The 13527-nt window shown below is 50.0% G+C and overlaps 1 protein-coding gene across 1 annotated transcript in view; it reads right to left on the bottom strand.

Moving 5' to 3' along the window:
• Positions 1 to 6508, bottom strand: part of LOC144727347 (uncharacterized) — a 31282-nt gene extending 24774 nt beyond the window's left edge. Inside the window, exons 1-2 of the mRNA XM_078606094.1 lie at positions 5824 to 6508; positions 3971 to 4068 (exon numbers count right to left, since the gene is read on the bottom strand). Of these exons, the coding sequence (XP_078462220.1) occupies positions 3971 to 4068; positions 5824 to 6304 (579 nt within the window). The 5' untranslated portion in view covers positions 6305 to 6508. The remainder of the gene's footprint in view (positions 1 to 3970; positions 4069 to 5823) is intronic.
• Between the last annotated feature and the right edge of the window lie 7019 nt (positions 6509 to 13527).

Below are 13527 nucleotides of genomic sequence, written 5' to 3'. Positions count from 1 at the left end.
AACCAATGAGGGGGAGACAAACAGTGCCGATTTAGTTGGGATTTATCATTTCAGTCGTAGCCTCGGTCTCGTCGACGACAACCTGTGGAGATTGAGTCAAGTCTGAGACTGCTGATATCATGTGGTCATTCTCTTAGCAGTCACTACATTGAGTCAGACGCTTAGTTCGTAAAGGCTGGTGTGAGGGGCGTGCAGTTTCTCTCAGCCTCAATATCATAAGCTCAGCCAATCGGTGAGCTCAGTAAATATTTTTTGTATACTTTTATAACCAATTACCATGCTTGGTATGCCTCAGTAGACTGCAGTCTCTGCTGACGTTAACAAATTACCTTAGTCTGCATCTTCAGACTTGTTAATTTCGTTTCCACATAGTTGTCCTTGCTTTGGCGATTGTTCTTCGGCATAATCGCGTTTGATTATATATTTTCGTCCATTCAGTCATCGTTGACTGATCAAAAAAACCTCTTAATTGAAGAATATTTTCGTCACTAATTTGGCAAACAAACTTATGGTGGTCATTGTCACGTTTTGGGATTTTCATCCAGCCATAGTCATCACCGAATGAAATAAAATAAACACTTTGTTGACGAATATTTTCATCACTTGTTTCAATAGGGACATTAATGCTGGGAGGTGCCGTAGCCCCAGTGGAGAGTTCACCGCCCTAGGAGGTGTTGGCAAAATAAATGGAAGCGGCAAGAGCTCCTAGTGTGCAAGGTGGCCGAGTGGCTCAGAGGACAGAATGCCGAACCGGCGCCACTGAGATCATGAGTTCAAATCCAGGCACTAGTCTGTGATTAAACTGGGTTATCAAGCATAGTGAGTTGATCGTCTCAGCCAGGTCACCAATGGCTGCACAGAATAATACATAAAATTTCCTTCATCACTGAGAGTTGGTTAATTTCCAGCTTGGAGCATTAAATATCAGTTTGACTGTCATGCGATGAACGTTACTCTCAAATGCAACGGGATAGTGCTCCCATGACTGTGTGGACTAGAGGTCACTTTAAGGGAACTCGGAGGTAGTTCTGTGACATTTGTCTCCGTGGACCGTTGTCCAACATGAAAAGATGCACAATCGGGATAACATTGGGACAATATGAAAAACACAAAACAAAATCTCTCGGTTAAATTTACAGGTAGCATTGGGCAGAGTGGAGGTTCTGGCTCTGGTTACCTGGGGCACTCTTGATGGTTCGGGCTGACATGTACACCAAAAATGGAATGGTTATTTAAATAACAGCCCGGACATTGGTGCTCACGTATTCACATACACACAAGGGCAGTGCGGAGTCATTGGGCTAACTTGTGGTGCTGAAACCCAGGGGGAGATGAAGCCTTCTTCGAAACACTGTCTCTCAAATTAAAAGTGTACCACTTAATGCTGCATCATCGCCAATAGAGATTTATTTTAGCTTGTCCGCTTTTACAATAATGTACACATTATTCCCAGCCAGGCATGTAATGATTTAACGATCAAAGTCGATTCTTATACCCACGATTTAAGTATTTAATTGTGTGTGGATATTGCATCGATTATCTTTGGTGATGAATATTTTTTTTGTTCCCTATGTTTAAATGGTCAAAACGAAATAAAAGCAGGACAATCGAGTCATTCCAGATGGATTAATAGATGGTACACACACGGTTGGCTACATACGTTGCGAAATAAGTTCATACAGACGAGACGAACAATAAAGAGGAGACAAAATCCACAAATGGAAGAAGACATCTTCATTGAGACAAGACCATATCGACAAGAGAGAGTACAGACGAAACAGACAGTACAGATGAGACGGGCAGAAAAAACGAGCAAGACAGTACACACACAAAAGAGACAGACAACATGGGACAAGGTGTACAATACAGATATCGTGTACAAGAGCATAAAAAAAGCAGACTGCACAGCCACCACAAACAGCAGACTCTACAGACGGTACAAATTAGTCGATAAACAAGAGACTGTACAGACAAGAGAACAATTAAATTTTGAATTGCATTGTGACCTAAAATCATGGAAATTCATCAAAATGTGGGGCGGGAGCAAATCGTTACACATCTCATTCTCGCCGAGTACTTCCGCAGATCTCTATCGGGGCTGGCTAAAAGCAGGGGTGGCTGCGAACCGAAGGCATGTGACAGCGCGCGTCTACGATCACGCGTTGCTGCGCCACGCTCCCACGCAAAAGCTGAAGTTATTGTCATTTATCCGCGCGTTTACGTTCATGATGAGGAGGCCGCCCGGAGCGGCCCAGTTTTTATATCGGTCGCCGTTACTTTTCAAAAACAGGAACAGCTCCCCACCATCCCTCCCACCTCTTCCAGCTGCCGACCTACACACTTGGACTGTTTTCAGATCTTGTTTGCTTTTACAGTCGTGGCGGGGGGGTAAATACCGAACGTGGGCATTTGCCACGGTCATGTTGTGATGGCAAGCCTCTCCGTTAACAACTTGCAACCACGCGAGATTTAAGATGGCACCACTTGGTTAGGCACGATGTCCGACTTAATGGGAGTTTCTCATTATTCACTTTGTGGAGAAACAATAAGTCAGACGTCATGTGGGACCCCACGCAGAATAAACCAATTTGAGTTCCTGAAGAAGCTCCCTGCAGAGAGCAAAACATCAGACATTGTGCCGGACAAAGCGCAGCACATCCCCCGATTTCAAATTGGAGAGCTCCGCACGTCACAATCTCAAGAAGCTACGGGAGTAGCAAAACAGGTAACAAAAACACACAAGCACATACTTTAGACACAAACCAACCCCCTCTGTCACTCTCCGTAACTGCCACTCGTCGTAAACAAACAACACGTTGCCACCGTGCGCCCGTGGGGACGCGAGGAAGATGAAGAAGGGCGCGCGCCGCCCGTTACGGGGATTCCTCTGCGGTCACAAGCCACAAGCCGGCACGCGGCACTCCTTTGGTGAGGGGGGGGGTATGTGGGTGGGGGGGGGCAGGGCACTAGCGGTAGCGTGCACGGAATCGGACGAGAAATGCCGACCTCGCGTGACAACTCGCAGGTCGCTGTTACTCGCTGGATGTTTCCTGCCAAATCTCATCTGGGCCGGTCACAAAACAACGGCAGCAACACGCGACGCGGTGGCTTGAGCCGCTCGCCAAGCGAGTCAAAACACACCAGATTAAACCGAGAGATTCATTTGTAGCATGGGGAGGGGGGGCTCTCTCTGTTCCATGACGGGCACCTCTAAAAGCCTGCAGTTCTTACCACGGGAGAGTGAAAAGGGACTCTTCTGTTTCAGTGCTGCTGCCCCCCACAAACCTAAACTCCAAATCTTTAAAACGTTTGAGCGGTCATTCATTTTCTCTATTTTATTGGAAAAACACTGCAAAAATTAATATGCGTTGCACCGTTAGCCACGACGAGAGAAACCACTAATTATTAAAAACTCTGAATGCCTGGCCATTATTGTATTATAACCAAAATAAACCTCATCATTGATATGATAACATTCTTTACAACTGCTAGTTTTCAGCAGACCATATCGAAGCACAATAAATGTACATTTAGTACACGATGTCCCATGTTGGGTCACAGTGGCCATTATGCCAACAGCTGCAACATCAGCAACTTTAACAAACAGCAAACCCATCCTATCAGGCTACTCTTCTCCTGCCAATTAACTGCTGGATGAAGCCCTCTCCATACCATTTCAGTGACGGTGGTTGCGTGACCATACTTCACCACACTGGTAAATATGAGCTCGTGAAGGGATGGGGGAGCCTGGGACTGGTTCAAACATCACTCGCCACTGATGTTTGCCATTGCCATACATTTAACGCAATGAGTTAATAGTGCAGCAAGCCAGCCCCTTGTCAATTACCATTATAATTTAACGGATTACTGTATCATCTCACAACCTCCACAATTCCCACCGGACCGGCTCCTGCCTAACATCTAACCCTAACCCATGCGTTTGATGGTAAGCGGCGATCTCCGGCCGTACCTGCAACTGCTTGATAAGCTTGGGGATGGGTCGCACGTTGAGCTTCAGGCAGGACTCCTTGTAGGCCGTGATGATGACCTCCACAGTAGCGTCCAAAGCTAAAAATATAACACCAAGGAGGGGGGTAGAGGGGCCGGCAAACGGGGCCTCAGAAAATGAACTTCCCCGATCCGCAGCCAACGACACAGAGGCTCCGCAATAATAAGCACTACGTTGCTACTGTTACATTACGTATCTAATTGTCTTATCGCACGTGGCACGCTCACCAGGGTCTCTCATGCAAAACGAATTTGGAAAATAAAAATCAGTTGGTTGTAAATATGAAAGGTTGATATGGAGCTGTGCTCTGCCTAGCGTGCATCTCTGCTGCAGAGCCAGTGGTGGAAATTCCCCATTTCTGTAGCCGTGTCCAGTCTCTCCGTTTGATGACCACTGTTCGCTTGAAGTGAGCGTAATAATAACAATCTGTATCGATATGAAAGATGACGTCAAAACAAGCAATGTTTATACAGAGCCCACATGCAATTCAGCTCACGTAGGCAAGTTTTTTTTTGTCCTAAAGTTGAAACTCGTTTTTTAAGTTCACAACAGGCATGGGATGGCAGGGTTACAGTATCAGACCAGCTGCTCTGTCCCCTAACCCCAGAGCATGACCAGTCAATTAATCGATTAACTCAATCAATCAATTATGTTAATTATTGATGGAGCGTGCCTTCAGGGTGAACTAAAGTACATGTACTCTAAAAAGACAAAAAATTCGAAGTTGATGGCTGTAAAAAGTGGGTACGATGGAATTTAGGTTGTTATAAAACAGACGTTTTGGGTGGTGGCCCCTTCTCCAGGAGCCCAGTGCATAAAACTCCTGAAGTGTCTTTTTTTACTCAGTGTTCCATCTGAACCAAAGAGAGTTAAGGGCAATCATGTAAGTTGTTTTGTGCAATCGCACACGGAGACGCCCGCATCATAGTGGCAAGTGAAGTTACAGCACCGTCTCATTTCCTTGTCCAGGTACCATGTGGTGAGGTTTCAGTAAGGTCAACAGCGGCCCCAGCTCTAACCCTGATCCTGACAGTGCGACAAATCCCTAATTTTGCGACAACAGATTTATAACACCAACTGTGAACTTGACGGTAACAATAACACACCGAGTGGGTGACACTTTCCATAACCCTGACCCAAACCCTAGCTCGGACCCAAACCCTAGCCCTGACCTTGACCCTAACCCCAACCCACACCATAACCCTGACTTCTAGCCCGATTATTGCCCTCTAATTGTTATTACCCAGCTTCCACGACTGTAACGATATTGCTTCCTACTCTGGCCAAGTCAATATTAATCCCCGATCTCACATTCACCTACCCCTCACCACCTTACCCTCATCCACTTCAGTCATGGCACTCACTCGCCATTACCACCTTGACCACACTTCGCCCATCTCCACTATACATTACTTACCCTCACCTCTCTTAACCACCCTCACCCACCTTATTCTCGCTCACCTCACGACCATCACTCATGACAATGACCCTTTGCACTCACCTACCCTCACCACCACCTCAATCACCCTGGGCTCTCTTCCAAACTCACGCATGCACCCATGGTGCTCATCCATGGTATTCACCCACCTCACACACTCATCCACCTCTCCTACTCTCACTATTTACCACTCATTTTACACGACCCATGGCACACATGCACCCTCAGCCAGAACACCCACCACACAAGTATTCATGACACTATCCCACATCAACACAAAACTCGCCCATCTCATCCACTGTCCCATCATGGGACTCGGGCATTATCACCACCATTCTCGCCACCACCCCCAACCGCTGACCACCACCTCACCCACCGTGCCTCCACGGGTCCCTGGGCTCCACAGCGCCCGACACGATGCCTCCGTCCTCCGGGAAAGAGACCCTCTTGGCGGGGAGCGCGGGCCTGGACGAGCCCTGGGGGTCCGCAACCCCGGCCGCCTCGGGGGTCTCCGTCTGCGTCTCCTTGCTGCTGTGCGTGGCCGCGGCCTCCTCCTCAACCACCACCTCCTCAATCATCTCAACCACCATCTCCTCGCTGTGTCCTTCAACGTAGCCGACGTCGTCTTGCTCATTATTGCCGTCGTTGTCTTCGTTGTTGCCGTCACCTCGACTGTTGTTGTTGTAGTTGTTGTCTATGGGGTTGTTGTTTTCGTGGTTGTTGTTGTCGGCGCCTCCGCCTTCTCGGGCCCCCCGTCCTCGCCTAGCTGGCCCTGCCGGCCTCGCGGCGCCGCCCGCCGGCTCGGCCAACAAGGCCGCATCGAGGCCCAACTCGGGCCCGTCCTCGGCACCGGCCATGGCTTCTTATTCTTCACCGGCGCGGGGGCATCGGGGGTGGTGAGGAGGTGCTCGGAGCCACGACGCGGTGAGGGAAGACGAGGTGAAGAAACGAGGTGAAAGGGGGAGAGGAGCTCGCAAACACGGGATGCGGCCACGGCGGCCACAGCCGTCAAATATCCCCCCGACACGCGCGGTGCGCATGCGCAACACCCGGTTCCTGGGCACGCGCAGTGGAGGGATGAAAGGTTTGTTTACGGGGGGGGCGGGGGGCGGAGGGATTGCCCCGCCCCTTGAAATTCAACGTGTCCCCGCCCCTTGAGGTTAGCCCCTCCCCTTAGGCGAAAGGTGACCCCGCCCATTGCAGGTAAGGCAATAAAGTCGCCCCCTCCCTTGCAAGTGGGGGGGGGGAATAGCCCCGCCCCTTCGGGGGATGAGCCCATCCCTTTAAGTGAAAATTAAACCAAATAACTAAACACGTTCGCAAATAACAAAATAACACCGTTGTATGGCCTTTAAAATAAATAAATAATAGGCGACGTTTCGGCCAATGGGCCTTTAAAAACACAGAGTTGGTCCCACCCTTTAGGTTGTGTGGGAGAGTGGCCCCACCCCTTACGAACTCTCTTCACCCAAGGACTGGGGGAGGGGTGAGGGTCCCCTACATAGCCCCGCCCCTCAGCTCCCCCCCCAAACCCTGAGTCAACCCCGCCCTTCAACCCCTTGGCCCCCCAGTCTTGTAACCCCCCCCCCCCCCCGATCTCCCACAGCCACGTGGTTATGCGCCTGTTAATTTACTACAATGAGCCAAGAATGTCTGTGTGTCCCGCGCATGACGTCACTCCACGTCGGCCAGCCAACCTCATTACTACTCATGAACAGGTGACGTCCTCCGCATGGACCCCATCTCATTAATAATCATGAGCAGGTGACGTCACTCCACATCGAACAGCCCCCCACATTAATAATAATTTTTACTGGGCAGCCCTTTGATTGGTGGGAAAACCTACCACCGTCGCGGTCGCTGCCCACCATTCACATTAACATTGGCTGCTGACATTTGGGCTATGCCCATTTCAAACGTTTATAAAAAAAAAGTTTACCTGTAGAAGCTAACCCCCTCTTCCTGATGACGAGACGTCGTAGTTTTTTGTTATTTTTTGTTATTTTCCTTGAACCTATCTACGTGACTTTACCGAAAGACCCAAAGAATATGAATATTAATAATCATAAAGAGGTGACGTCTTCCAAATGGACACCCCCCCCCCAACATTAAAAATAATTATCGGGTGACGTCACTCCACATGGGGGGGCGAGGCGCCTCCTCCCCCCTTCTCGGCATCAACTTACAACCCTCACGGCAAAGGCAGAACCCTCGCGTTGTCACGTGATCTCCGTAACGCTGTTGAGACATAGAAGTAAAAAGGACGTCATTATGAACAAGGGTTTATAACCTTCAAATGAAATAGGCCTGTGTCACCGCGGCCTTACAAATTGCACACGAATTGATGCAATGAATATCACGCCGGGATCTGATATTCGCTTGTAAGTTTCAGATTTACTGCAATACACCCGTCCTTGGCGAGTTACTCTTAATTGGCTCCCTCGTGTAATTGTCCGGTCCCCCACACCTTCACGGGGGGTGTGGGGGGCAGCTCGGGGCTTTTCGCCCTCCAAATTCCGAGTGAGGGTTGCGAGCCAAGCGCTCACAGAGACCTCCCGGCCCGTCCAGGTGATTGTATAAATGATATGTATTAGGCGACGTTTCGGGCAATGGTCCTTCACAGAACATAGAGTAGCCAGAGAGGTAGAGTGAATCACGTGTGATCGAATCAACCTGAATACGTTTGATCAGCATCAGATCTCAGAAGCTAAGCAAGTATTCAGCCTCCTTGGTGGCGAGATGTTAATTACATCGCCTGGTATACAGGAGATCGTCGGTTCGATCCCGACCCTGAAGCCAGCTGTATATTTGGAGTTTGCGTGTCTCTCTCCCCGTGGTCGCGTGGATTTTTCTCCGGGTCCTCCGGTTTTCCCCTCCACATGTATAATCAACGTGCGTTTAGAGTATTTGGCTGCTATCCATTTCCACGTGATAAGCCACTTCGTTGAGCTATCATTTGTGGCCAGGTCGCTTCTGAAAAAGAGCTATACAGATCAGTGGACCTTACGAGGTAAAAAAAATATAGTTATATAGTTTATAGGAGACTTTTAGGTTGGGAATCGAACGTGGCCAGGATATCATTGTAGCTGTAACCAGGAGGAGGTTGGTGGGATACGTGTGCAGGGTGGAGCGGGGCATGTTACCGAGATGGGCATTTGAGTGACACCCAGAAAGTTGGGTCAGTAACTAAGGGGAAGAGGAGAGCTGGTGGTGACGTGACTGTAAAAACGGTCCTTGAAGGACCTGTCACCTCTGTTACAAGGAGAAACCTAACGCCAGAATGTGTTAATGATACATACAATCCTCGATTTACGAATCAGCCTCTATGAAATAAAAAATGTTTTGAAAACATTGGCTTAAAACTCGTGCTTGCAATCTGACCCGTCAAACTATTTTGTTCAGGGGAGCGATCCCCCGCGAGATGTTAATGAGTCGGCCTCACGTCGGGAGTGAATGTTTGTGTGTGTGCGCGCGTGGGGAGCATTAGTGTAGCGGTTAGCGCGCTGCGCTATGAACCTGGCGACCTGGGTTCGATTCCCGCTCACGGCTAACACCAGTGACGATTATCTGAACCGGTCCTGGGCCTCTCCTAGGTCGACTCAGCCTCAAATGAGCACCTGGTGCTGTGTGTCAACATCGCCACTGGGGAGACAAAGGCGGTCGGGCGTGGTGCTGGCCCACCCACCCCCTTGTGTACCGTTCCGGCCTTCATAAGTGCTCGCTAACAGTACTTGCTCCTACATTATGTCAAGGCTATAGGGGGGATATTTGTCTTTAGTGTGTGCGTGCGTGCTCCCGTGTGTGTGTCCAATTGTGGTGACTCAATGCCCCCCTTCTGACAAGCAAGCGAGCATCAGGACTCAAGGTAAGTGAAAATGAAAGTTTTTGTATTGTGTAACTTTTGTATTTACTGTACAGTAGTTTTACAGTGTTACATGCAAATGTATAATATTTCTTCTTAATTATGAGTTCAACAATGCTTTTGTTAAACCGTAACACATTTTCATAACACTGACCGTATAGGGCCATTTAAATACAGTGCATTATTGTCTTCTGACTTACGAATCGTTCGACTTACGAACGGGTCTCAGGAACGAATTAGGCTCGTAAGCCGAGGACTGCCCGAAATGGATATTCCCAGGCGTTTTACGGTATCGAGGGTTAGACCAGGGGTCAGCAACCAAAATAAAAAGAAGAGCCTTTTTTAATTCGGTAAAAAAAACACTCAATATATCAAGAGCCGCGATGCATACGAGACGGTGATCCTTAATAAATAACTGTCACGAAGCAGTCCTGCGTGAGGCTGAGAGGTGGCCAGGAGGACTAGTGGACTACTATTATCCATATGAGCGGAGCTTGAAGTGGTATTTGACGCCAAAACCTACGTGTTAAACTGGTAGCCCCTCGTATACAGCGTGGCAACGTTTTGTGCCCGGGCCCTCTGCTTACCTCCCATTAGAAGCCAAACTCTCAACAATGAATTTGTTGGGAGTCTTTTTTTCAGCTATGACAGTAAACCGGAGAACCCGGACGAAATCCGTGCTGGACGGGCGGAGAACGTCCCCACTCCACACAGATTGGCGCCCTAGCCGGGAATCGAACCCAGACACATGTTGTTATGAGGCGCAAGCGCTCCCACTGTGCCACCCTGCCACCCTGCCACCCTGCCACCCTGCCACCCTGCCACCCTGCCACCCTGCCACCCTGCCACCCTGCCACCCTGCCACCCTGCCACCCTGCCACCCTGCCACCCTGCCACCCTGCCACCCTGCCACCCTGCCACCCTGCCACCCTGCCACCCTGCCACCCTGCCACCCTGCCACCCTGCCACCCTGCCACCCTGCCACCCTGCCACCCTGCCACCCTGCCACCCTGCCACCCTGCCACCCTGCCACCCTGCCACCCTGCCACCCTGCCACCCTGCCACCCTGCCACCCTGCCACCCTGCCACCCTGCCACCCTGCCACCCTGCCACCCTGCCACCCTGCCACCCTGCCACCCTGCCACCCTGCCACCCTGCCACCCTGCCACCCTGCCACCCTGCCACCCTGCCACCCTGCCACCCTGCCACCCTGCCACCCTGCCACCCTGCCACCCTGCCACCCTGCCACCCTGCCACCCTGCCACCCTGCCACCCTGCCACCCTGCCACCCTGCCACCCTGCCACCCTGCCACCCTGCCACCCAATAAATGGGCATAATGATATTATCATCCACAGCACCATCTCTGGCCCGGTCTAAACCTGCGTTCCATGAGGGTGCGCGCTGACCCCGCCATGAACTCCACTGGACTCCGCAGGGGGGCACTGGCGAGATGCTTGGGGGAGATTGGGGGAGGGGAATGGGGGAGAGAAGAGTTAACACTGCATTAACAGCCATAGCATCATCATCCACAGCCGCCATTCACCGCTAAGCGCGTTGATGTTACCAGGGCGCTGATGCCAGGCTCGGTGCACACTTTGAGGCTATCACGTGAAGTTTGGAAAGCTCACTGCTAGAAAGTCACAGGACAGATCCAAACGCAATGGGTTGACTGCCTGAGATGACTGGCAGATGGACCCAGCGCTTGCAATCACCTGCACTGTGCCATCCTGCTGTATTACAGACAGAGGAGAACTGCAGAGTGAAGCGAGAGGACGGGAAAAAGACGGAGAGAGATTAGATTATAGAGACCATCGGATGCACAGAGTATTCTAGATTTGAAGCTTTCGTGACTGCAAGGATTCATATTCTTAGGTTTTGTCGGTAAAGTCACGTAGGTAAAACATTAAAATTAATAAAAGTAAAATAAAATAAAAAAAATCACGACGTTTCAGAGGCAACACAAGCTTCCGTCTTCAGCTGTCGTGGCTGTGACGGTTCCACCTGAAGACGGAAGCTTGTGTTGCCTCCGAAACGTCGTGATTTTTATTTTATTTTACTTTTATTAATTTTAATGTTTTACCTACGTGACTTTACCGAAAAAAACCTAAGAATATGCACGGAGTAGTGACAGAGCAGACAAAAACATAAAGTGGATAGAGAGAGTGCGATAGTTCAGAGAGGACATATCGAGAGGTATGAGAGAGAGATACGCATAGATGTACATCGACATTTATTATTTCGGAAGTTGAGTTCATCAGCAGTGTTTCTGTGTTCATGTGGAGGGAGGTTGGTGAGTGGACCTGTGGACGGCTTCCGGAGCAACCTCGCGGTGAACATCTGAAATGATGCTGCCAGCGATGCTGCCAGTCCATGGGTTGAGATTGAGACTCGTGTGGAGATTCACAGACTTACACAGAGACCCAGAGACTCGCACAGAAACCCATAGACCATGGGTCGGCAACCAAAATACCAAGAAGAGGCACTTTTTTGGAATTCGCTAACACAAACTAAATTTTTGCAAGAGTCACAATGCATGTAGAATTCCAGACTGTGGCCCTTCATAAATAATTGTCACGAAGCGGCCCTTAAAGAGCCACATGCAGCTCTGAAGCCGCAGGTTTGCGACCCCTGCCATGCATAGAAGCGCATGCAGTGGCGTTATTACTGTGCGGGTCCGTGGTGACAGCCGCATATCCCCTGCAATGCTCTGATAAGTGGGAGAGAAAGAGAGAGAGAGAGGAAGAGAGCGTTTGAGAGAGAATGAGAGCGCGAGTGCGTGAGTGAGAGGGAGGGAGATTGGAAGAGGGGCAGTTTGTGTGTGTGTGAATGAGAGATAGTGAGAGTGCGCGTGAGTGAAGTCAATGAGGGAGCGGAAGGGAGAGTGGAAAAGGGAGAGTGAGTGAGAGGGGTAATCGATTATCCCGGATTAATCGGCGCCTTCACCAGGCGCTGGGCGATCTGGCAGCCCGGCCCTCCCCCTGCTCCTCGTCCTTTGTGCAGCCTCTCGTGGTTGCAGGACCCAGCGCCACCTAGAGGAGGCTGCTTCTCGCGAGCAGTGGTGGTGATTATCATCATCGTATATCATACGAAGTTTTGCTGGATGGCTGTCAGCCTGGCTGCCTGACTAGACGGACGGACACGACCAAAATACGTGCAAGCTGATCATTTATACGTGTTTCGATTTAAAGCTTTCGTGACTGCAGGGATTCATCTTCTTGGTTCTTTCGGTAAAGTCACGTAGAAGGGAAGTAATAAAATAATAAAAATAAAACATAATACAATTATTTTTATTATTTTGTTACTTCCCTTCTACGTGACTTTACCGAAAGAACCGAGAAGATTTATACGTGTTCTCCACACATTCGCTAATAACAGTGTGACCATCAAAGGCAACGTACTTAATAGGCGACGTTTCGGACAATAGCCCTTATCCATGTAACATAGAGCGACTAGAGAGAGAGGAAAACAAGAGTTTGAGACTGCACTTGTTTTCGCTACGAGGAGGGGCTTGATGATGATTACATTTAAACAAATATTTGCAGATGACTCTTTATTTGCATATGAATCGTCACCTAACAGTAAATATGTGCGCATGTGTACATGCATCCATCATGTACATGTGCCTGCATATAGTCTTGTGTGTGTGTATGCTTTGTTGTGTTATGTGCATGCATGTATATGGGTGCGTGTGGCCCCTGACCTCGCCACGAACCACCCCGCATTGAATTGAAATTCGTTCTCTCTCTGCCGTCTGATTCATTAATGGATCTTAAATATGAGGGACTGCGCCGCGGGGAATGTGGGGGCGGGGCTGGTGGTGGGGGAGTCGTGGGGGTGGGAGAGAGAGGGGAGGGTTTGCATTCAGCTTGATTGACAGCCGAACCCGCAGCGAATACATTCACGTGTGTGCATTTGTATTGTTCATACACGCGTGCGTGTGTGTAGCGGTTAGCGCGCCGCGCTACGAACCCGCCGACCTGACTTCGGTTCCCGCTCACGGCCAACACCAGCAACGATCATTTGAACCGGCCCTGGGCCTACGCTAGGTCGACTCAGTCTGAAATGAGTACCTGGTGCAGTGTGTAAACATTGCACTTGGGAGACAAATGCGGCCGGGAGTGGTGCTGGCCACCCACTTCCTCGCGTGCCGTTCAAGCCTTCACAGGTGCTCGTTAGAAGCACTTGCCCCAGCAGTCTGTTAATGCTATACGGGGGAT

This window comes from Lampetra planeri, chromosome 25 (genome assembly GCF_965212315.1).
Source record: "Lampetra planeri chromosome 25, kcLamPlan1.2.h2, whole genome shotgun sequence".
Classification (NCBI taxonomy): Eukaryota; Metazoa; Chordata; class Hyperoartia; order Petromyzontiformes; family Petromyzontidae; genus Lampetra; species Lampetra planeri.
This window is presented reverse-complemented; position numbering and strand designations above follow the sequence as displayed.